The sequence below is a fragment of the Polistes fuscatus genome, unplaced genomic scaffold (assembly GCF_010416935.1).
Source record: "Polistes fuscatus isolate 324 unplaced genomic scaffold, CU_Pfus_HIC Scaffold6, whole genome shotgun sequence".
Classification (NCBI taxonomy): Eukaryota; Metazoa; Arthropoda; class Insecta; order Hymenoptera; family Vespidae; genus Polistes; species Polistes fuscatus.
The window spans coordinates 7,518,963-7,542,346 of NW_025113140.1; the positions used below are offsets into that span (position 1 = coordinate 7,518,963).

The window sequence follows — 23,384 nt, forward strand, 5'->3', positions numbered from 1 at the left end:
CTCTCTCTTTCTCTCTTTCTCTTTCTGTCTGACTGTCTTTCTCTCTCTCTCACTAACTTTGTTGCTCACCCGTCCTCTTTACCTTCCTGTACGACGACGGCAGTACGAATCCGTTGCCTCGTCGAGGACGGACAAGCAGCTTCAAAGAGTCTAAGAAGAAACAGCACCATGGGCCATAGGTTGCACCAACGTCGGTAAAAATGGCTGCCAATCTCTTATTCTCGGTTTTATGCGCACACACCCTTTCGCGCTACCTCTATTTTCCTTCTCTCTTACTCTCTTACACTCTTGCCTTTAGTTCTTCTCTCTCTTATACGCGTGACTACACCTCTCTTTTCTTCTTCGTCTTCTTCGTTCTTTCATTCGCCTTTTCTTTCTTTCTCTCTCTCTCTCTCTCTCTCTCTCTCTCTATCTATCTCTATCTCTATCTCTCTTTTTCTGATTGCTCTGAGTAAAGCTCCCCCCTTACGTCTCAGCTTCCATTACTTCTATACGTCATACCAGTGCGCTTGCCTTACGCTACGCGCAAGCGCAGAAAGCACACCTTGAAAAAATAATCTAGAGGGCGCAACGAATGCCGAAGGACTATCTTTTCTCTCGAGGACACTTTTTCTCTTTCGTAGGAACTGGTTTTACAACTACTGGTTCCTCCTAACGACGTCATAAATTATCAATCGTATTTTTATTCTTCTGGAGGAACTCCGACAATTGTTAAGATAGCCAGCCCATTGGTGGGCATCTAATTTTGGAAAAGACAATTTTAGATATTTACTCGTGAAAAATGTTTCGTATCGATGCACGATATGACAGAACATAACACGTATATATGTATATTCAAATACAATTGGAAGATAGAAACGCATCTATTTTATCTACGATAATGATTGACTAATTTAAACGTATTTATTTTTTGTAATTTATTATATGGGGGTAGGATAAACAATTTTTTTTGGTTTACATTTTCAAAGAAATATTTATAAAAGGCATAACCAAATAAGATTACTGAAACTGCTCCCAGCGGGGTTGTTGAATGATACTCAGTTCTCTATGATTGAATGATTGAAGTTGAATGATTCAGTTCTCTAAGACAATTATTTTTTGAGCGATCAAAAAAAATTTGATTTCAAGTTTTTATTATTTTTTCAACTTGAGATTTTTATGATGGACTCATTGTTGATTATTGTCTAATTACTTATTGATAAGAGACATCAGTCAACTAGCTTTTCAAATGTTACAGAGCTAAACTTGAAATTTCACAAAGAAAAGAAAATGAAAATGGACGTTTTAATATGTTCCTTTCAAGGTACAATAATAAAATTCTCTCAAAATATTGTTTTTCCAAGCTTTTTAACTCTTATTATTGTTAATTTTTTTCAATTTTATTAATCTGTTGTAACATTGTGAAAAAAAATAAAAATCATTTTAAAGGAATAAAAGACAAAGGAAAAAAAAAGAATTAAATTATCTTTTTTTTAAGAAAATATTAGTAAATTCTTATAAACTGATGAAACAAAGATAAGAATGCTTATCATTTTTGATAAGAAATTACATGACAAGAAATAAAAATTCCTTTTATTATGTAATAAATAATTACAAACTGACAGCTTTCTTAACTATTTATTTTAAATCGGCAAAAAACAATATTCCTATATTACTATTATATACTATTATAATTATGAATTATTTAATGAGATTATATTTTATGTACAATTTTTATTTATTCCTTTTTAACAATTTTTTCTCTTATAAAAAATAAATATTATCTATAATCTTTTATATATTACGAGTAAACTTGATAATCAATATAATCTTCTTGTTTCATAAAGTTAATAGAGGAGAATCTGCAGGAAACAAAAAAAAAAATGGCAACTGTAATTGACGATATCAAGACCAATCAGAAAGCACCACATCTAGACACTCTAGATGGGAGACCTAACCCGTTAAATAAGCCGTGAGTTATGCTTTCTATTCAGTATAGAAATTACTTCTTTCGTATAACCATACATCTTTTTAAAATTTGATTTTCCCCCCAGTTTGAGTAAGTAATTTCTTTTTTTATATGTATACTTATATTATTTTTACATTTTTTTTTTTTCGGCATCATATTATCCTTAGAAATAAGTCCTTCACATTTTAATAATTATGTAAATGATTACATGTAACTCATTGTTTTATACACACAAAACAACATTTTCATATTCGCACGTGCATTTAGTTTGAAATACTCATAGATATAGCGATATGTTTTACTTCCGGCTTATAATAAAAAAAGTTTATGTCACTAATTCTCAATTTCTCAATAGTTATATCTTGAAAGATTCTCGCGCACGTCGTAAAATATATATATATACACACACACACAATAGTATGTATTTTATATTTAATATACCCACTATATGTAGTGAGAACTATTATTTTAGATAGTCAATGTTAAATAACTAGTATATTATGCGACATACTAAACTGTTGAAATATTAAAGATAAGTGTAAATGAATTTTTGTGTGATCTTGAGTTAAAAATAATAATGAATGAAAAAGAAAAATAATTTATAAAATAAGATTTAATATTATTTAACTGATTCTTTTACTTGATAATTAAATAATTAAACTTTAATTTGTAATACTTATCTTGTTAGATTTCTTTATTTTATTATTATTCAACTCAAAAAAATATAGATAAGCAAAATATACTGATAAAGATACTGATAAGGATACTGATAAGCCTTTCAAATAAAAAAGATAATAAATCTTAATAATAATAAATCTTTTTTTTAAACAATTATGTGTTTCAGAGAAAGATAAATTTCCAAAAAAGTATATAAACTCCTTTATGGATCAGACAATATAATTTAATAATTTTTACTTGACTTTGAGAGAAATTCAACAATGAGTGAAAAGAGTAATCAAGTTGATCTAAGTACAATAAGTGCTAAACTTACTAAAGAAGTATTAGAAAGTATACTTGTAGCAGAACATAATGTAAAAGATGTTAAAATAATCGATTGGACTTTTGATGAAGCAAGTGTTAAAGGTGATAGCTATTTAACGGTTGTAAATAAAGTCAAGATAAATGGTACTGCTAATGGTAAACCTATACAAACTGATATTGTGATAAAATCACTACCTACAAATATAGGTAGAAGAAAAACTTATCGAAGTACAGATTTCTTCGAAAATGAGGTCGCATTTTATACTAAGGTAATTGAATTGAATATTTCCACTGACAAGTATTATTTTGAACTGTTTAATGAATTTGATTTGAAATCTATTTTTCAGGTTATACCGAAATTTGAACAATTTCTCAAAAGCAAAAATCAAGCTCATATTTTAAGTGTTCCACGTCACTTAAAATCACTCGTAGATGGTGAAAATGACTATTTAATTTTAGAAAATGTTTGCAATTTAGGATATGGCCCTATAACTCGTCAAAACTGTGTAGATATGGAACAATGTACTGTGATTTTAGAAGCTTTTGCTACTTTTCATGCAATTTCGTTTGCTCACAAAGATCAAAATAAAGAAGAATTTGATGAGTGTGTATCGCATTTAAGAGAGACATATTTTAGCCCAAAATATTGGGGTTGGTATGAAAGATTTCATGTAAGTAAAACTATTATGTTTGATTCAAAATTTAATTATTTTATCGGTACATAGTTTCTGATCTGTTTTGTAGAAACGATTGGTGGAAATAGCAACGCATGCATTAGCTACTGAATATCCAAACAGCGAAGCGCTAAAGCGTTTTACTTCTTACAAAATTGGTTCACTCGTGGAAATGTGTTGTAAAATATGTGATCGTTTAGATGCTCCAACATCTGTTGTAAATCAAGGAGACTCTTGGGCTCCAAATGTTTTAGTACGTACCATTGAAGGAAATAGAAAGCAAGCGCTGTTACTTGATTTTCAATTAGCACGTTGCGTCAGTCCAATTCCTGATGTATCATTCTTTATTTATTCTTGTACAAACAAAACTCTTAGAGAACGATTTGATGAAATGTTGAAAATTTATTACGATAAATTAACTAGTGTAATTAATTCACTTGGCTCAGATGCAAACAAATTGTATTCATGGGAAACGTTTATGAAAGAGGTATGTTATCGTTAACTTATTGAAAACATAACATTTTTGTCGAATTATAATAAATATATCATATATAATTTCATTTCAGGTAAAAGAACAATTTTTCTATGGAGTTGTTTTTGCAATAGAAGCTATACCATTTACAATGTTACCTAATTCACAAGCATTTGACCTGGATACATTAATAAAAGGAGATGAACAAGTGAATATATGTGATGTATGGATACTTGATAATTTAGATACAAAGGAAAAAAGAATACGTTTAGCAGATGTAATTGTTCATGCTGTAGAAAAAGGATTTTTATAAAATTTAAATATATAAGTAAAATTTAATCCATTTTATTCATAATTTTTATTAAATGTTTAGCATTAAATAAAATAGAGATAATCTGTATTTGTTTAGTTTTAATTATAACAACATAGTTTACTTTGTGTAGTAGTAGATGTGGCAACCCGATATTTTTTTATTAATACATTTGGTGCCGCAAATTTGATAGTACTATATATATATTTGCATTAGAAAGACAAAGAATATTTTGTCAATAATGATATATTCAATGCTACATAGCAGAATCATTACAGCCAATATATTGGCTGCATACCCTCATATGGCAGGATATATTGGCTTTTTTTTTGTTAGTAATATAATAATGCCATTAAATAAAGATACAAGTATAAAGTATCTTTTTTCTCTTGTTTTGTACAAATGCCATTTTTAAAAAGATTAGTTCGATTTAACAAACTGTTAAAGAGGCATATTGTTAATATATCATACATAAAAGCACAGAAAATGACATGTTCCTGACAGAAACAGTTTCACAAGTTTAGATGTTGAGCATTATTAGTTAAAACATTGCTGGCATCAAAAACAGTAGTATCTTCATCGTCTTCTTCTTCTAATGGTAATGGTCGCATTTCAACATCTTGCCTATGAGCAAGAATACCGTACTTTCGAATCATCTGTGCTCGTGTTTTACTTAACCTGTAAACAAAGTTTTAGATTTAATTAATTTAGAAACGTTAAAACGAAAGTCATACTAATTTATAGCAGTGCGTACCTAAAATTACGGAACACGATATAGGCCATAACCAAAATGCTCAATCCTATAAAGACACAAAAGCCACGTAGGAGAGCTCCAGAATTCAAGGACGTTTGATGACCTTCTTCTGTCTTCTATACAAGAAAAATATTTATATTGCATAACATGCATGCCATGTCTATAATGAGTTAGGCCTAACCAACCTCTTTTGACATTAACGTTGTCGTCTGTATCGTTCCATTCGAAACTTCAACAGGCAATTTTGAGGTTATATTAGTTGGCGGTTTATCATCGCCGGTACTTCGTTCTCGAAAGCTTCCACTGCACACCACGATTTGGCCGAATAAGAAGATTGACAAAAATATAAAAAATTTCATTCTTTGAATTTTGAAACGCGTCATTGCCCGATGTCATTTATGCGATTGTTATTAACCACCTTAAAGACGATTGGTGGATGTTCCACCTTCGGCCAACGCCGACATGTTGCTGACCGGTCTCTATGAACGTAAACTCAGAAGTGTATTATAATACTCGTGTCTTTTTCATTTCATGCTTATTCAGCACAAAGAAACATTCAACGTAAGCAACGTTGATCTAAGAGATCTTAATAAGCTTAATTGTTTCATTTCTTGGAATACTTGCTCTTATTTTTTTCTTTCATTTCCAATACTTCTTCTTCCGAAGGTCACTAAACCTCCATTAAACGTTCGCGCCAATTTTTATATATAATAATATTTAATTTCAAATAATTCAATATATTTTTAATTTTTTTTTATATAATATTAACCAAGCCACGGTAAATGGTAGATAAAAGACGTTTCAATATTAGTTATTTGCTGAAAGATTAAAAGTCAGATTAAATGATTGTTTTTGGGAAATCGCGTGTATTATTAGATAACGTGATGCCATCGATCGTTATAGATGTGTCGATTATTTTGCTAGACCTAACTTTTCATGTTTTATTTTCTTTAACTGTGCAAATACATGGCATATGCAATGTTATATCATTTATTATTTAACTACTACACAATTTTGGTCATTTTATTGTTTAAAAAGCAAATTATTAAAGAAACTTATTTTAAATATAAAAAGTTAAACACCAATCTAGTACTCTGATGCTAAAATTAAAAAAAAACTTCTAAAAGTGGAAATTATCTCCTTCGTATATGAACGACTTTCAAATTTGTTAATTAATTTCCTACAAAAAGTAAATTCCTTTTCTTCCTTTCCGCAAATTTGAAAAAGGTAATATTTCGCGCGTTTTTTTCGATCGAAGTCTTGTACAACAGGAGCGATCAAAACGTTTATGTTTGACACTGAATATACTAATTAATCTAATTTTAACATATGTAAAAAAATATGTAGCACTTACCGAAGTTAGAAAATTTCAACGATATGAAAATATTCGTATTGATTATTTTAAAATTAATAAATCTAATTAGATCAACATTCGAAACGATATGAACACGAATGAGCGTCTTCCATCCGCATAATATATATGTATATCTAACATATAAATACGTATCCCCACTAGAAAGTGAAGTATCGAGAGAGAGAAAGAGAGAGAGAGGGAGAGAGAAAGAGATCTAAAGCAGTAGAGGACACTTCTCTCAATCACCTGTTCAGTCGTGATTTAAATTTGCGTCGTACCTGAAGCTGAATTTAATCCTTTGCAATATGTCCTTGCGGGGCACGTTATTGTTCTTATTTATTGTTATGCTAATCAATTGTTTACAATGTTATGCAGAGGAAAATGTAACCGATGTTACTGAAGAAACGCGAAACGAAGATGCGCTCGCGAAATTGGTGAGGATGTTTTCCAAACCGGGAGCGTTTAAACGGGTGAGTGAAACAGACATTGTATGTTTATTGAGACATACATAAGTATTCATATACTACGTATGAGAAAGTAAGCAAAATACTTGATTTCACGACGTCCGATGCGTTTCTTATCGATAAATCATGCATTTCAAACGGTTTCGTATATTTCCCGCGCTTTTGCCGATCGAACAAATTCGTAGCGATAACAATCCAAATCTGTTCAATTAACTGATTTGAAATTGTTTTAGGAACATTTACGAAATTGTAGAATTTAAATAGCGCATATCATTGCATTTGTTTATTCTTTTTATATTTTTAGAGATGGAGACAAATTTTTTCTTCGTTTAATTGACTATTAACGCATTCTATTCGATTCTCTCTTTTTTACTTGCATTCGTGAAAAAAATTCGTGGATTCTATAATAGGAAAAACGACAGTGTGTGGTCGAGCGTACATACCATATGTAGGAATATGTCAATCCTGATTTGTTTTGTAATAGATGTAGAACTAGAAACGTTGATCTTACTGTGGAATGCATAAACGATCGACATAGATAAATTAATTTGTCTCTAATCAAGAGGAAATGATCGTATTTATTATTTCTTTTAGATTAATACGTTGCTCGGTGAAAATTCGATTGAGGAATCCTCAACGTCTTGTCCGAAAGGTGAAGAAGGTCTAGATTGTAGAAGAGCGGAAGCTCGTAGATCCGTTGATTGTCCAGAAGGTAATTAGTTAATTCATTAATATAATATAAATGTAGGAATGTGAGTGTATGAGAAGTATGGAAGGTTCTAGCGTTAGTTAAATGTATGTGTGTGTGAGAGACAGAGAGAGAGTCAAAGTAAGATTGCCAGAGTGAGAGTAAGAGTATCAGAATCAGAGTAAGAGTGAAGAATCAGAGTAAAGAGTGAAGCGTCAAAGTGAAAGAGTGAAGAGTCGAGAATTGAGAGAATGTTCGGTGTGTTTGGAGATAAGAATCTGAGACTGTAAACTCTATTACTTTTTGTATATTTTCTTTCTTATGTAATTATAATGAATAATATCTTATTATCATATTAATAATATCTTACACGAATAACAATCTAATTACTTAAAATGCCATCCGAATAAACAAAGAAAACACCGTAAGGCCACGCCTTCGGTCTTTTATTACATATGTATACATTTATTATGTATTAAATTTCATATTCAGAAAAAATTTGGAATAAAAAACTATTTCTGGTTATGGAAATGATATTATTATAATTTCTGCATAACTAATTTATTACTTTCATCAAATTGATATTTATTTTCTTTTCAAATTCTCATTAAGATCATCCGCGAATAGATAATATTATAAGCGTCACACGAATTCAGGTGACGAGGTTTATTGGAAATTTTTAGTATCATCCAAAATTGAATAAAATTATAATAATGGAAATAAGTTAAATAAATTTCATTTTGTTCTAAAATTTGACGAAATAATTTATACGGGATCAAAGATGATTTCTTCCACTTTTATAATGACAAAGAAAAGAAAAGAAAAGCAAAAAAAATAACACTATGTTACAATGCAAAAGGTAACCTTGACAATAGCCACTCCTATAAATTCCTGTTTTTAGTCAATGACAGGTGTGAAACGAGTATGTAACGGAAACGTTCTCTCTCGGATTAACAGGAGCTTTTAAATGAAAAAAGAAATAACGCTAAGTACAATAGTTTCTCTTTCAGGTTTTCGTTTCGTTTTTCCTACGTTTGAAAAATTGTCACTTTCGCTTGTCTGATTTATTTTATGTTGCTGCGCGGGAAACAAAGTGGACGCATGACACTTTTCGCTTGTTACTTAACCCGATTTCAGTTAGTATATCTATATGCATAATACACATAAACATATAACTAATAATGTATGTGTATAAAAAAGCTTGAAAACATTCGAACAACGCCCATCGATAGATAACCATATTAAAAGTATCTTGTTATAAATGCAACTAGCTATCATTCTCAAGCATTCTTTCGTTCTACCCACTAGTTTCAAATAAATTATTCTTTTCGAATAAATTAAAAAGAGAAATTCCGCGGAGGATTCTGCGAAAGAGAACAATGAAATGAGAAATGATACTTCGGCGACCGAATCATTGTATTATTTAATTTTACATATGTGTATATATATATGTACACATATACACAGAAATGCGAACGCGAGTTGCGTATCTATGTAGATTTAAAACCAGTTTCGCAAATCGGTGAAAAATTTCACGTGCGGTGTACGTGACACGCGAGACAAACTTTACTTTTTTCGTTGCCTCTTTAGTGCTCCTTTTTCTGGCTTTTTTCTTTTTCGCACAAATTTGTATCTTATGCGTTACGCCTGTTTATGATTCATAGTTCGGATATAATTTTAATCGAATTCAAAAATCGTAGGAGAGATTTATAATACTGGGTGTTTTATAAATTATGTTAATAAAAATACAGTTATACAAAACTTCATTAGCTTGAAATTAGTAAAATTGTTTCCGAAGATGAATCCACATCAAACATTTGCTTTCAAACGATCATTAAAAATAGAAAAATCGTTTTATGATAGTGCTTTTTATTTAAGATATTTGTTATCTTATTTCTTTTGTATAAATATATTTTTTTTCAGGAGACTGTTATTGTCATAATTGTGCCGCAGCAGGTCCCGATTTTTGGGCATCTTGTTGTCGCGAGAGTCTGAGATGTTGCTCGCATCTTGCAGCTGCCTGTAGAACGTGCGATCACCCCACTCTATATCCATTTTGTTCAAAGCATTTTAAAAAGTGTTTGAATCAGATGAACCAAAAGAAATTAACATAAAAGATAATTATATACATTATATGTATATATTTCTTTCTTTCTTACCGTTATTTAACTTTTTTCTCTGTATCTTTGTTAGATAATTTTTAAAAATGTGAAACCGTCCAATTTGTTATTGCCATTGTATATGCAATGGAAATAAGTACATTTCAATATTTATTTCTTGCAATGTAGTCGAATTATATTGAATATTAAACGTTTAATTTAAAAAAAAAGAAAGATAGAATTATACTTCGATCAGAGGCATTATTGCATAATTAAACCTATTTACATAAGATTTCTAAACATATATATGATATATAAAGGATGAAATAAAATAAATAATATCAAATAATTCAGACAATATAATCTAACCGCAGTCAATTAACGTTTTGAGTTGTGTCCGTGTGTGAACGTGTAAAAGGAAATATAATACTTTCGTTAACCTGGATAAACAGGTCCTGTCTACTTTTTTTTTCGAGAAAATTTTTTTTTAGGTAAGAAATCGATTTATCGTAATAGAAGGTGTAGGAATCAACGGAAAGTCCCTAGCATCTAGTTGCGAGCGACAGCTCGTGGTAAGTTCTCAAAGCAGTATCGATACCTCGCAAGGATCGATGTTCTTGGGGGGAATAACCTACGGCATGGGACAAGTTAATGAAATGATATAGTCGTCCTACGGTATCGAGAGTGTAATGTCGTCATCCCGACTTTCTCCGCGACTCAACTTAAGAAAACATGCTTGAACTGTACATCAGCGTTACCTTTATTACCAGAACTTACTAGATCTTATGTTAGTACTAAAATTATAGGCTTATCCCACAAATGTATTCAAGTAAGGCTATGTTTTCAAAATGACTAAAAATAGAGACATATGTATATTTTGAAAATAACATTTATCAACTGATCTTATCATTCTTATTCATCAGAAAATAAATTTCTTTGAATAAAAGTAAATAAATAATATGATAATAGTTAAAAAAAAACCAAATAAATTCTATGAATTTCTTTGACATGCCAGCATACAAACAAAAGATATTGTAACATCGTCAATTCTTACCGATAAAAGTTTTAAACAAATGAAGTTTGAATATTTACAGTACTGAAATATTGTAAATATTTGATATTTTTGATAAGCATTAAAAAAGTATCCGTGTTGGCTATTAAACTATGCCTTCCGCATGTCTAATCGAAATTATTTTGTTTGGCGCCGGTGAGATCATTTCAAATACGTCGGTGAAAGACCGAATATTTATGTTTATTCTTATACATTAATATATCGATTATACACCAAGCAACCTTGATTTAAATATTACTTATCCTTGTTTTAAATGCCGAGTTTAGTATTTTATCTTTGCCAAGGACATTGAATGTCCTGATAATAAGACTCAAACAGAGAAGAAGAAGCTGGACCTCAGGTGTTCCACATGAATCTGCAGCTTTAGCCAAATGAACAGATTAGGGATCACAGCAATGTACAAATTGTTTGAATTGTTCAATTGAGTTTGGTTTGGTGTTTTATGTCTTCACTCAATTTTCCCTTTCTTTTTCTTTTTTTGATAATCAAACACGAAAGAATTTAACGTTCTAAGTCCATTAAAATTCATTATTACCAGCAATTTTTTTATAGATACTAATCAACGTGTATATGTATTTATTTGTGCGTGTGTTATGTAAATATATGCATACATATAGTATAAATGAATATTAATTACTCTTAGGTACAATCATTGACAAGCTTTATTCGTGTTATTTTCAGACTATTCAGTAATCCGTAATAACTAATTATATAAGTTTATGGGGGCAGAGTCCTTCATCTGCGTTTTATACGCCTACATTTTCTTTAAGGCCGAAATACAAATTTGGACTGGACAATTGCTTTAGTTTTTCTACGACGTGTCAATTTTTTTCAAAAGATTTCGTACGTTCATCATATCGAAACGCAATCTCGATAATGGGCCGAGTAATAGTAGTAGTAATTGTAGTAGTAGTAGTAGTAGTAGTAGTAGTAGTAATAGTAGTAGTAGTAGTAATAGTAGTAGTAGTAGTAGTAGTTTGGCTTCCGAGAGCTTTTACACAACCTGATTTCTTTTATATTTTTTGCTTAGTTTTATTTATAAGTCTGCATCCCCCTCCTCTTATTCCTCCCCTTTCTCCCATGAAGCTTTCGATTGTATAGCGCTTTTTTGAAGAATACCTTAACATTCTAATCCTGCGATACCGTTCGTTCGTTTTGGCCGCCATCGAATGCTGCACAACCCAGTGCAATTGGCATGTGTTAACGTTGCACACTATCTCGTTATCGTATTTTTAGTTGTTTTTTTTTCTTATATTTTGTATTTGCTGTTACGATCATCACATTTGTCGAATGCAAAGATCTCTCTGGGCGTTCTAAGTGCATTACTTTCTAACAACACCAGCTGAAAATTCAGACTAGACAAAAAGGAAAAAAAACTAGTCAAAAAAAAGAAGTATAACTTCAAAAAAAAAAACAATAAAGTGAAATGATCAATATCGGATAAGACCCTCAATTCTGATTCAACAATCGTAGTACGTTACGTACTTAATATCATTATAAATTTGTTTCGATCACATAAAAATTACTCCATTTTTTAAGGATCACACATTTCAATAAAAACATCTTTATCATTAAATAACAACGCTCTCACAAGGAACAGGAGAACGCGAAAACGGAACGGTTAGTTGATCGTCCGTTGTTGTTGTGGAATAAAACTTTATAGCCTCTTTGAATAAATTAATAAAAAAAAAGAGAAACGAAGTAATTAATTAACAAAATAATTAATATTAATTTATAATAAATGCATAGAATTACAAGTACATTTTTGAATGTATGTATAGGTAAATTAAAAATCGTGTTCTCCTATTCTCCTCTCTTTGCGTGACACTAATTTGAAATAATCATGTTTGATGGTAAAAAGGTGGCAGCAGTATAGTATCACTGGCGACAGTGCAGGTTGACGACATATTCTTTCAATTCTCTTACACAAAAAACACAGATCTTGATCTATTATGCGATCGTAGACTTATTATGGTGTACATGTATATCAGTACGAGCTCAAAACCTATCACGTAATACAAAGAGAGATGATTATGCTATTTTAGTTTATTAACTTGTATGTATCATAATACCGAGAAATATCAAGACTACAGTATAGTACTATTTATTTATTGATTCAGAAATGTATGACCGAGATTTGTTAGCCAGAGTCATAGAAATTAGGCTATTAGCGAAGGTGATAATAATTAATAGTATTGCTCGGGATGAGTGCCAGAGAGTTTAACTGTTATATGTGCAAACTTGTTTTTTTTCTTTTTTCTTTTTTTTTTTTTTCTTATAGAGGACTAAAAATCCAGACCCTTTTTTTCTTTTTATCTCGCACCTTAACACTTCGAAAAATTGCGATTATGCACACGTCTTGTTGATGACTTTAATATCTTTATATGAATTGTGGCACATCAAAACAATCGTGATGTGAAAATTTGACTCTTGTCCGTACGTTTCTTTCTTTCAAATTCGTTGATCATAGTATATGTATAGAAAAATTTTATCGAGTCATAATGTGTATCGTCTTGATGTACCTCTTGATGAAGAAAAACTTTTTAGCCGATTTGCCATACATGGAAAATTCTTATTAGATTTGTGCGCGAATGACATTTCTGTCATTCTATTAAAAACATGTCGATGCACATACTCTGCCATATATTGGCAACAAAAAATTTTTCTTATCGCTCACATGTTCGCTTAATTATTCTTTCACACATTTCCATGGGAAGATTATTATTTATAATTATAATTCATACACTCTCTCTCTTTCTTTCTATATCTGTCTCTCACACATGCAATGTATTCGCCTTAAAAATACTCACGATTGAAGAAAATAAAGAGATATACACATAGTACAGGTACCGCCGCTGGTTAATGATTTATTCAATCCAGCGGCAAAGATAGGCTTCATTATAAGAGCCTAAAAGGATTCTTAACTTCAATTTTAATTTACTGTAACGCAATGATTTTTTACTTTTGTAACTCAGATTATTCATTTTTAATAATCGATGCATCGATATTTTTATATTCTATTTATTACCGTCTCTTAGTGCCTTAACAAGTATTCCATTTGTTTTCTTATTTTCATTTTATTCAGACATTACATATGTGTTTAACATTACATATTAATAACGTCTTTATCTGTTTTTTTCGGTAAAATATCTAATATCGATGCAGAGTAATATCAAAAAGAGACACTGCTTGTAGTTTTAACATTAAAACATACTGCTGCTCTTCGATTAATTTTTAAGATTTCATTGTCCACACTTATTAATTTTGAAACAAGTCGAACTAATAAAATCGTTCGATAATAAGAAATAAAACGTTAATCCGTTACTTGAAGAATCACGTAATCATTTTACATATTTCTTGGATTATACCTTATACTTCCTTATCATTTAATGAGCGATATACCAATAACATATTGATATATCACAATATTCCCAATCACAACGACGTGATATTTGAGATATATCGTGTCTCTCGCAATAACCATGAACCTTTTTCTTGTTCTTGAATTACTTCGTTACTCCGTTTTATTATAATTATTTACTTGGATTTATTGTTCTTTCCTTAAATGCGTCCGGTTACGTTTTCCAATTATGCGGATGAGCTCTTGGTGGAGCTTGGTTGCCTTGTGCTTGCGATGCTTGCGATGGAATCATATCAAGCAGGTACTGACGTTGAAGATCTGCTGCTTGCCGTTGCAATTCTGCGAGACCTTTACCTCCAGTTGCCTGTGCCATTGCTAACTGATATGGATATAAAATAGAAGTAAACGGGGGCATCATGTGGGCAGGAAGAGGCTGATGTGGTAAGCTTGTCACAGGATTCTTCGCTAGTTCTAAAGAAATAGAGAAAAATGTAAGAAAAATTAATTACAAATAGATACATATTTAAATGATATTTTTATAAATGTTTGCAGTTAAATTTACTTACCTCTTAACAATTGCTGTTGTAAAGCAGCTGCAGTAGCCGCATGATGAGGACTGAATTTTCCACTTTCAGCCAGTTTAACTAACGGGTGTTCTTGCATTTTAGGTGTAGGTGGTGTTGGTGTAAGCGTAGGTGCTGGTGGCACCTGGGGAGGAGGAGCAGGAGGTGTCGCTATTCTCCTTGTAGGAGTTGCTGCTTTTGGAACTGGTTTTGGAGCTGGTGGATCTGGACTTGGACATGCTGCTTGAGCAAGCCTTTGTTCAATTTCTTGCTCTTGTTGTAGAGCTTTCACAAAAGCGGTCTTTAATCTGTAAAGAGCATTATAGAACATATATAGATTAGCCATAAGTCCATGTAGTTTTTTTTGAGTACATAAACGGCAAATGCATGGCTTCATTAGCTAACTTAACACTTAGCCGACCACACGCGCCGCAGCGAACTGTACGGTTTCTATCACGCATGTTTCATAAGTGACACGGACTGATATTTAATACTCGAAACCAAAGAAGTCTGAAAATTATTGAAGTCATCAATTATATCTTGCGATAACAATTTCTCAAATTTTGTATACAAAAAGTGAAATTAAAAGTACATAACAATTATTTTTTGAAGGTTGTTCAAAAAGTATAAGTAATAGAGGTATCGTTCAAAAGCATGGCAGTTTATGCAGTGGTACATTTCATAATATTCGCAAACACAAATCGGTCGGCCAAATGTTAATAATTATTTAACCTCTTGCACTATAATGTATTTGAGACGCGATACACCTTACCACAAAAAGTTTGAGGCATATCTGAATGTTTCACTGAACTGTTTATATGAATCGAGGTGGGATCTACTATTTCATCGACTCTATGTGTTGAATCGTAGTACAAGGAGTTAATTTTAAAAACATGTTAAAAGTATTGATAAACATAAGAAATATACTCACCGATTTGTATGCTCTGCTTTGAGAGCTTTCTTAACATTGGATGTCACGCAATGTTCACAGATGACTCTAGGATCTCGACCTGCTGGAGGTCGTTGGAAAGTGGCATGTTGTCCACGTGGACCTTCTTTTTTCCCACTACCTACTGGTTTTTCCCACTTCCAAACAGGCGTAAAGTCTGTTTTACACTGTGTACATTCAAATGGCTCAGGAGGAGGAGGTATAGCAGGTTCTTTCGTAATAAAATCGACCACATGCTCCAAGCCAACAAGATAAATAAACTCTGTGTTCGATGGATTTGGTACAAAATGCATTTCCGGTGGTGGAGGTTTCGGCGGTGGTATTTGCAAAAGAGTTTTCTCTAGTTGTTTTCTTAAAGCCAACTTAGCAGCAGCCTGCCGTTGCGCCGGTGTTTGATTATCTTCTCTCGATCTATCCTATATATTCATAACACATTATTAGCTCTAAACATAGTAAAAAAATCCAATAGCAATCATATTTTATTGTAATGATGCAATATCATAGAATTGTACGTAGCTATAATTCTCAGGCTGATATATAAAAGCTTTTGTTAAAAACATTATAGAATGAAAATGAAGATCAATAAGCAGAAAAAAAGAACACACATACAGAATAAGAGCAGAAAGGAGGACAGGTAGAAATTGTATAAGAGTTGCAAAAAGTCAATCTGATCATACAGCGAGTATAGGTCAGACAATGAATATACCTGTTCCGAAATTACGGGCGTATTTAAAGATGCTGTTGTTTTATTTTCTTGAGATCCAACAAGTAGCTTTGAATTTACAATAATTTTATTGTTATTTATAAGATATGAAAATATCATTTATATATATATCTAATTAAAGATGCATGTTATATATATACAAACTATTGGCAACTTTTCTAATTATTCAATGTTTTTACATTATAAAATTTGGTAAATTATTCACATTATATAAAATATAAGAATTGCCATTAGTTTTAAATTAAAATGTCAATAGAAACAAACTCCTTGTAAAGTAATTATCATAATCATTGTACTTACTTGATGTGCTGGTGTAGGGGTAGGATCTTTTGTAGAACGTTCAGTCCTATCAGCCGGAGCATGATAAGTTGGCACACTTGGCGTTGCACTAGGTGGTCTACCTCGAGGATGTGGTGGTTGAGGTATTACCATATTAGGAGGCATTCCAGTACTTGAAGTAGAACTTCGTCCAGTTGTAGGTGGTAACAGCATTCCAGGTGGTGGTGCATGAAGACTGCTACTTCTACTTGGTGCTGGTTGTCCTCTAAGCAAAGGTGGTGGTGCTTTCCCTGTTCTATGTCTGTAATCCATTGTTATTCCAATTTAACATGGCAATATATAAAACTATATTCTTGGAAGAAAACATTGCAGTAGAGTTTTACCCATGAGGCGTTGGTTGTACTGTTACTGGTGGTGGCAACTTGCTGGGAACTTTGGGAACTGCTGCTATATTTTCTTTTAATTGTTGAGACTGTCTCAGCTTTTTTAACAGAACCAATTTCATTTCCTCTGATCGTAACTCCTCCTTCAACTTTCTTAATGTCCTTTCACGTTCAGCCAATTCATCTGAAGACAGTTCTTTGATTGGAAGTAATGGTGGCATTTCAACTGTGTTTGAAGAAATATTATTTGTAATTTTATTTATTAAAAGAATATTCAATAGCATTGCAATCCTATTTGATAGATAAAGTGACATATAACCTTCATCGCTATCCGATGAACCATTTCCATTTAAAAATCCATTTATTCTAGGTTCATCAGGACTCTCCGCATAACTTCTTTCAATTCTTGGTCTAAGATTACGTCGAGTCCTCCTATCATCTCCTGTTTTTGGACCCAATATGCCTCTTGCTGCATTTTGAATATTACGTGCCTCTGGCACATTGCTTTCCAAAGGATTAGAATTAGGATTTGCAGCAAAATGAATTCCAAGATCCAAAGGTAGACCTACATCACCTGAATTTGTATTTACAGATGGGGAATTTCTCCTGCCACTGCTACTAAAATAAAAATAATAGTTTTATCAAAAATCTAATATGTTTATCTTTACCGCTTTATTCTATTCTTATTATGCTTCTAAAACAAAAACATCAACAAAGAAATCTTATCATCAATTACTAATGTTTCTTAGTTTACAATAAATATATAAGTTTAAATGGAAGTGTTTGTTTACCTTACACTCAGATCTACTACTGCATCACCATCTAACTCCATGGTTTCCATTCCCTTAAGCACAGTGAATCTACAAAAAGCATATTTATTAATAAATAGCCGCGCGTGCGCAAATTAACAATATTATAGAGCCAAAACTAATATTTTCATGGAATGGTAAGAAACAATTAGTGAGTAATTACGTAAATTAAGTGATATACGTAATGTTCCAATATACTATTGATGTTCATGGTTATTCGAGCAATTATAAGAAAAATGAATATAATTACCCAGCAACACTGCAATAATCATATGTGTACGGTAAAAGAACGAATTTTTTCGTTATTTAGAAATAGCAATCTCCAAATATACGAACATCGTACGTGAAGAGATAACACAGAGGGTTCATACGATCTTATAATAGACGAAAATATTATGATAAAAACGAAGAAGAAGAGTAGTATGACTAAAATGAAATGTAGAAAGCAAAGCAAACCGCTAAGTTAGCACATAAGAGAAGGAAAGAGAGATGTGTATTCCTAAAAAGTAGAATTCTAACCTAACTTTCGTAGTTTTCTCGTTATCGAAGAACTAAGCGACAATTAACATGTCGTACGACGCGATTCTTTCAAAGAAGATATCGATGAAGGACGACGTATCGTCCTGGGTTCTGTTCGACAAAAAGTAGCAAACGCGCGCGCGCACATTCACGCAGCTTTCTCTCTTTATCTCGTAGAGTTTAGATTCGTTCTTTCCTCGCGCGTATATACCTTACGAATGGCGATCGAGAAGAATCAAATTCGATGCTTCGAAAGTGGCGTCTCTGCACAATGGCAGCTCTAAGCGTAGCTGTATAAGATCATGGAAGGGAAGAGGGGTTGCCACCACCACCACCAACACCACCACCACCACCTCCACCTTCTCCTCCTCCTCCTCCTTCTCATCATAGTACCCAGAGGGGAAAGAGGTACGCTCGCACATTAATTATTTCTCCTCCCACCCCGTCTAAACACACACTGTCTACCCCCTTGCCACAAACGAGACTCGGCTACTCACCTACACACGCGCGTGCTCGCCGCCGACATCCTACAGTGGTGGTGGCACCGGAATCGCACTGGAAAGCAATATATTTGTCCTCTGTCTGTTTGTCCCTCTCCACCAACCCCCTCTGTTTTCACTCCCATCCACTCTCTACCCCTCGCCACAACACCTTCCACTCTCAACCCTTCTCCTCTGCCACCTCATACTCATCGTAATACACTACTACTACTTCTCCAACTCTGACTCCCACTCTCTTCTCTGCAGATTTTCCCGAATTTCGTCTCAGTACCATTCCCTCCCTGCTCGCCCTTGCCTGCCCTCCTTCCCTACCAATTCTCGAATGCCCTTCTGCCCTACGGGAAATCGATTTTTCGCCTGGGCCTTCCCACTGCTAGCTTGCAAGAGCAGCAACGGGACGTGGACGAGCGCGTAGAGAAGAGAGGTGCAACGGTTTTCCAACGAATTTGCTATCCGTTCACGCATCTTTCTCTCTCTCTCTCTCTCCCCCCTACCCCCCTACCAACCCGCCCCTCTACCATACTACTCTCACGATTTCACCTCGCTTTTCGTCGCGACCTCTGTTCGCGACATCTATTTCGCTGCTTCCTCCTTTCTTTCGAGCGCGAGGTGCGCGCATAGAAACGAGTGTCATACTCGCAAGTCGAGGAATGGCCCGACGATTAAACTATTGTCATTAACATTTGACGTTCTTGTCATCTTTACTATTGCCATTGTCATCGTAATTTGCATTGTTTAGACAGCTTTTGTGTCAACGACACGAAAAAAAAGCGAGTCCCTCTTTTCTTTTGGATTTCCCGCTTCCCTCGCTTAGGCATCACGTGACTCTTGTCCAAAATCGTAATACGCTTCTCAATTCGCTGAGACAGACGACTCATCTCTCTCTTCCCCCCCCTCACTCTCTCTCCCCTCTCCATATTTAACCATGCTTAATGGATGGATGGACTAATTGCAAATATTTTTTCCTCAATTTCTGAAACGAAGCTAACTCATCACTTTGAATGATAATTTAATGTTATCGAAGAAATTCGATTTGAAATGAGTCAAAACTTTGACTAACGACTAAATGTCTCGTTAATCGGTCTTAATTATTTTCTCATCTTATCTAGAGAAAGAAAATTGATATTTCAATTAGTATTGATTTTGAAAAGCGAAAGTTTGTAAGATATGGAAATTTGGGTTAAAAAAAGGGGGATACCGAAGATCATCATAAGAAAATATGCACAGAAGAAAATCGGCGAGCCTGTCCAATGATATCGATGCGAAGTATCGGACATTTTACGATCGTACGTCGACCGCTGTTGCGTGAGAGAATACCGAGGGAAGGGGAAAGAAACTCCAAAGAGTCCGACCATTCAAGGACGATCCTAGACCGCATTAAAGAAGTTCGATCGCATTTTTCGATCATCCTCAACGAGAAAGAAAAGATAAATCTTATATAAATAAGAGAGAGGGTAAGATGAGAATGAGGGAAAGGGAGAGGGAGGGGAGGGAGTGAGAAAGAGAGAGAGAGAGAGAGAGAGTGGAGCATCGTAACGCGTGGCTCTTGACCACGAGATCGGCCTTGCGCGTTTGGTTAACTTAAAACAATCGTTGAATCTACTCCATTTTCAAAAGTAACGCTGCTCGCCATCTCGACCGTTTCGTATATACATATATATATACATAACGAGCATTTGACAGGACCACTTTATTTCAGTGTTCCTGGTAGTAATAGTAGTAGTAGTAGTGTTAAAACAATATAGTAAGAATAATACCAATAATATATATGTTATAAAATACTATAAAATATATCTGAAAATTAGTTCGCTCGAGTCAATTGATTCCGAAATAATGCAGAACGATAATTAATTCTAATACAGTAGGAGAATAATTAATAATAATAGCAATATGACGTACCTGAAAATTCGTTCAGCTGAGTATCTCGGTAATCCTTACATACGTATACATACACAGAGAAATAAACGAAGCAAGTATGTATGTAAATCGATTACAGAAAAGACGCAAGGGAACAGGTAAACGTATGTAAAAGAAAGAGCCGGCTAAATCGGTTGGACGTTTTTAGTCACAATGCTTCTAATTTTTCTTCATCTTCTTCTCGCATTAAACGATGCCACACCATCAATATCACATTACAATCGTTTGTTTTTATGACACTACGACGACGATAGAATAATCCACAATTATGTTCATATAGAGTAGGTTACACGTTGCACGGGCACACAACATGCACGTCGTATACGTTCTCTCTGTTGTACAAGTCGGCCCACTAAGTAGAAACACAGATGTGCACGCGCGTTAACTGGTACATCGGTCCAACTTAATTTTTTAATTAAACTGGATAAAAATGTAATACACGAGACACTATTAATCGTCCAGCGATCGTCGTCGGGATCGTAGAATTTCCGCGCGTGAATTTCTTCCGTGCATGCTCGCGCATCGCTGGGTCGTTCGTCGCGTCGCGCCGCGCGGCGCGCCTAACTGCTAAAAGCAAGAGAGAGGACAGACCGACAGACCGACGGACGGACAGGCTGATGGACGAATTGTACGACGAACGAACAGATGGACAAACGGACGGATGAACGGACTACGACAGCCAAAGCAGCGCCACGCCGCCGTGGCCGGTTTACGCGCTCTCTTACGCGCGCTTCTTCCGACGAATGAAAAAGGATAGAGAGAGATAGATGGATAGAGAAAGAGAGAGAGAGAGGGGAATAGTAAAAGAGCAAGCGAGGAGACACGAAAATACAATCGTCTTTTTTTAATCACAGCACGGAATTGTGTAAGCACGAGGTTGTGTACCCACCAAACGATTTTTCGTCCTTTGTATTAAATTACGCGAACAACTATTTCCTTCGTCTACTTTTCTCTCTTTTACTTGTTCTCTCTTACTCTCTATAAATTTTCCCTTTTTTTCCTCGCTCGCTTATGTATGCTTCCCCTGCACAAAAATTAACCAGAGTGATTCAATATGGCGTCCTTGTCCGCCACGATGTCTTCCCCCTCCAATTTCTTCTCCGCCCTTGTTTCGATGCTGCCCGGCATCGTCGCTGTCGTTGTTTCCTCCGGTCCGTGCTCTCTCTCTCCCCCCTCCACTCCTCTTTTTCTCTATCCCTATTTCTCTTGGCATGAAGAGAGGCACAGGCCGAGGTGTAACGGCGCGCATAAGGGGTGGGGATGGACCGTGGACCTTATCGCCACCGAAGCCGCCACTGTGTTCGCCCCTACCGTGCGACCGATAGCGCCGCGAAGGAGCCGAGAAAGTGCCGCTGGCTACGGGGCTTACCGGAAGCACCCCACGGACTTTGGAAAATACACGAATGTGTGCGACGAGGACAGCTGCTGCGCTTTAAGCGTCGTTCACAATCTCCTCCCTAACACATCCCTTCCCTTCACCTTGTTTCATTTTTTTCTCTTTCCTTCCATCATTATTATTACGCGCGACACATCGAAATTATCAATATCTTCTAAATCTTACTCGATCGAATTAGTTTGTTTTCTTTTTTTTTTTTTATTTCAAGGCTTATAAGGTAGCATATAAATTCTTGTTTTTTGTTTTTTTTTTCTCTTTTATTAATAGCAAACAATTATTTAATCGAACGTTATAGTTTAATTGTACGATTTAATTTATTGATAAAAATATTAGCAGTAATATTTGTAAGGATCGATTAAGATGATCGGTATTCTAATTTTAATAATTGAAGAATGGTCAAAAGTTCATAACCGTATATTTATAGGTGTAAGTATAGATATGGGATTGTTGAGAATATAAATGGTACATTTTTATGCCATGCACGATTTATTTATCGATTGATACACTTTTAAAAATCGATTCATACATTTGAGAAAACATTTGATTTTTTTTTTCTATTATTCGAAGAGAGATTACGTTAAATATTTAAATTATAAACCGACCATCGCACATAGTAAATGTTGTTCATAATAGAAACTAATACCAATTAGATACGCATTAAGCGAGATAATAATTCTCTTAGAAAAAAAAAAAAAACAAAAATAAAAGAAATAATGGTAATAATAATAAATAAATAAAAAATAAAATAAAAAGAAAAAGATAAGTATGTCCTCAGTTATCGACGACTGTATATTAAAAAGATAAACATATTTTTTAAACATTACGAAATCTTGGTAAATTTTGAATAATTGCTCAAACCGATAGACGATTATACCTTCGCGCGGTAATAAATTGGACTTTATCGCAATAAAGAATATATTGTTCGAAATTAGCTCGGCTAATAGGAAAAGAAAGAGAAATTCGATAAACTATAAATAAAATAATCTGTATACGAAAATCGATAATTAATTAACCACACACAGAGGTTGTCGAGTGGTAAGAGAGAACTGTGATTGTGCGATAAAAATGTAATTCGTTACATTAATAGACGATCAAAAACATTTGATTTGTTTTTTTTTCTTTTCTTTTTTTTTCTTTTTTTTTTTTAATCACCGAACAAGGAAACAAA

General features: G+C 33.7%; 4 protein-coding genes across 14 annotated transcripts; 2 read left to right on the top strand and 2 right to left on the bottom strand.

The window, feature by feature from the left end:
* The first annotated feature begins 922 nt into the window (after positions 1 to 922).
* LOC122523511 lies at positions 923 to 4,414 on the top strand. Its single transcript, XM_043645298.1, has 6 exons — positions 923 to 1,303; positions 1,827 to 1,951; positions 2,793 to 3,198; positions 3,277 to 3,600; positions 3,674 to 4,090; positions 4,170 to 4,414. Exons 3-6 carry the CDS (start codon positions 2,887 to 2,889, stop codon positions 4,386 to 4,388), a joined length of 1,272 nt encoding a protein of 423 aa, XP_043501233.1. The 5' UTR covers positions 923 to 1,303; positions 1,827 to 1,951; positions 2,793 to 2,886; the 3' UTR covers positions 4,389 to 4,414.
* A 57-nt stretch (positions 4,415 to 4,471) lies between these two features.
* Positions 4,472 to 5,736, bottom strand: LOC122523512. Its single transcript, XM_043645299.1, has 3 exons — positions 5,325 to 5,736; positions 5,140 to 5,255; positions 4,472 to 5,063 (listed from the first exon to the last, which is right to left on the bottom strand). The coding sequence occupies exons 1-3, from the start codon at positions 5,520 to 5,522 to the stop codon at positions 4,898 to 4,900; spliced, it is 480 nt and encodes a 159-aa protein (XP_043501234.1). The 5' UTR covers positions 5,523 to 5,736; the 3' UTR covers positions 4,472 to 4,897.
* Positions 5,737 to 6,530: 794 nt separating this feature from the next.
* LOC122522885 lies at positions 6,531 to 10,193 on the top strand. 2 transcript variants are annotated; one of them, XM_043644245.1, is made up of 3 exons: positions 6,531 to 6,963; positions 7,552 to 7,669; positions 8,547 to 9,308. In XM_043644245.1, exons 1-3 carry the CDS (start codon positions 6,799 to 6,801, stop codon positions 8,573 to 8,575), a joined length of 312 nt encoding a protein of 103 aa, XP_043500180.1. In that variant the 5' UTR covers positions 6,531 to 6,798; the 3' UTR covers positions 8,576 to 9,308. The 2 variants fall into 2 exon arrangements, with proteins under 2 accessions (XP_043500180.1, XP_043500178.1); XM_043644243.1 differs by lacking the exon at positions 8,547 to 9,308 and adding an exon at positions 9,569 to 10,193 and having other exon boundaries at positions 6,540 to 6,963.
* A 1,267-nt stretch (positions 10,194 to 11,460) lies between these two features.
* LOC122522883 (transcriptional repressor p66-beta) lies at positions 11,461 to 21,518 on the bottom strand. Of its 10 annotated transcripts, none has more exons than XM_043644239.1 (9): positions 20,803 to 21,518; positions 17,867 to 17,935; positions 17,395 to 17,690; positions 17,076 to 17,301; positions 16,714 to 16,993; positions 16,396 to 16,461; positions 15,672 to 16,105; positions 14,744 to 15,048; positions 11,461 to 14,648 (listed from the first exon to the last, which is right to left on the bottom strand). In XM_043644239.1, exons 2-9 carry the CDS (start codon positions 17,914 to 17,916, stop codon positions 14,392 to 14,394), a joined length of 1,914 nt encoding a protein of 637 aa, XP_043500174.1. In that variant the 5' UTR covers positions 17,917 to 17,935; positions 20,803 to 21,518; the 3' UTR covers positions 11,461 to 14,391. The 10 variants fall into 10 exon arrangements, with proteins under 10 accessions (XP_043500174.1, XP_043500170.1, XP_043500169.1 ...); XM_043644235.1 differs by having other exon boundaries at positions 17,395 to 17,693; XM_043644234.1 differs by lacking the exon at positions 20,803 to 21,518 and adding an exon at positions 18,901 to 19,356.
* Positions 21,519 to 23,384: the final 1,866 nt, after the last annotated feature.

Coding starts and splice junctions, on each gene's coding strand:
- LOC122523511 (XM_043645298.1), top strand. CDS start 2,887: ATGAGTGAAAAGAGTAATCAAGTTGATCTAAGTACAATAAGTGCTAAA. Junction 3,199..3,276: donor AGGTCGCATTTTATACTAAG/GTAATTGAATTG, acceptor TCTATTTTTCAG/GTTATACCGAAATTTGAACA. Junction 4,091..4,169: donor GGGAAACGTTTATGAAAGAG/GTATGTTATCGT, acceptor ATTTCATTTCAG/GTAAAAGAACAATTTTTCTA.
- LOC122523512 (XM_043645299.1), bottom strand. CDS start 5,522: ATGACGCGTTTCAAAATTCAAAGAATGAAATTTTTTATATTTTTGTCA. Junction 5,256..5,324: donor CAACGTTAATGTCAAAAGAG/GTTGGTTAGGCC, acceptor TTTCTTGTATAG/AAGACAGAAGAAGGTCATCA. Junction 5,064..5,139: donor ATCGTGTTCCGTAATTTTAG/GTACGCACTGCT, acceptor CTTTGTTTACAG/GTTAAGTAAAACACGAGCAC.
- LOC122522885 (XM_043644243.1), top strand. CDS start 6,799: ATGTCCTTGCGGGGCACGTTATTGTTCTTATTTATTGTTATGCTAATC. Junction 6,964..7,551: donor AACCGGGAGCGTTTAAACGG/GTGAGTGAAACA, acceptor TATTTCTTTTAG/ATTAATACGTTGCTCGGTGA. Junction 7,670..9,568: donor ATCCGTTGATTGTCCAGAAG/GTAATTAGTTAA, acceptor ATTTTTTTTCAG/GAGACTGTTATTGTCATAAT.
- LOC122522883 (XM_043644233.1), bottom strand. CDS start 19,028: ATGGGAGTGAAAACAGAGGGGGTTGGTGGAGAGGGACAAACAGACAGA. Junction 16,106..16,395: donor CGCCCGTAATTTCGGAACAG/GTATATTCATTG, acceptor ATGAATATATAG/GATAGATCGAGAGAAGATAA. Junction 14,649..14,743: donor ACAACAGCAATTGTTAAGAG/GTAAGTAAATTT, acceptor CTATTTCTTTAG/AACTAGCGAAGAATCCTGTG.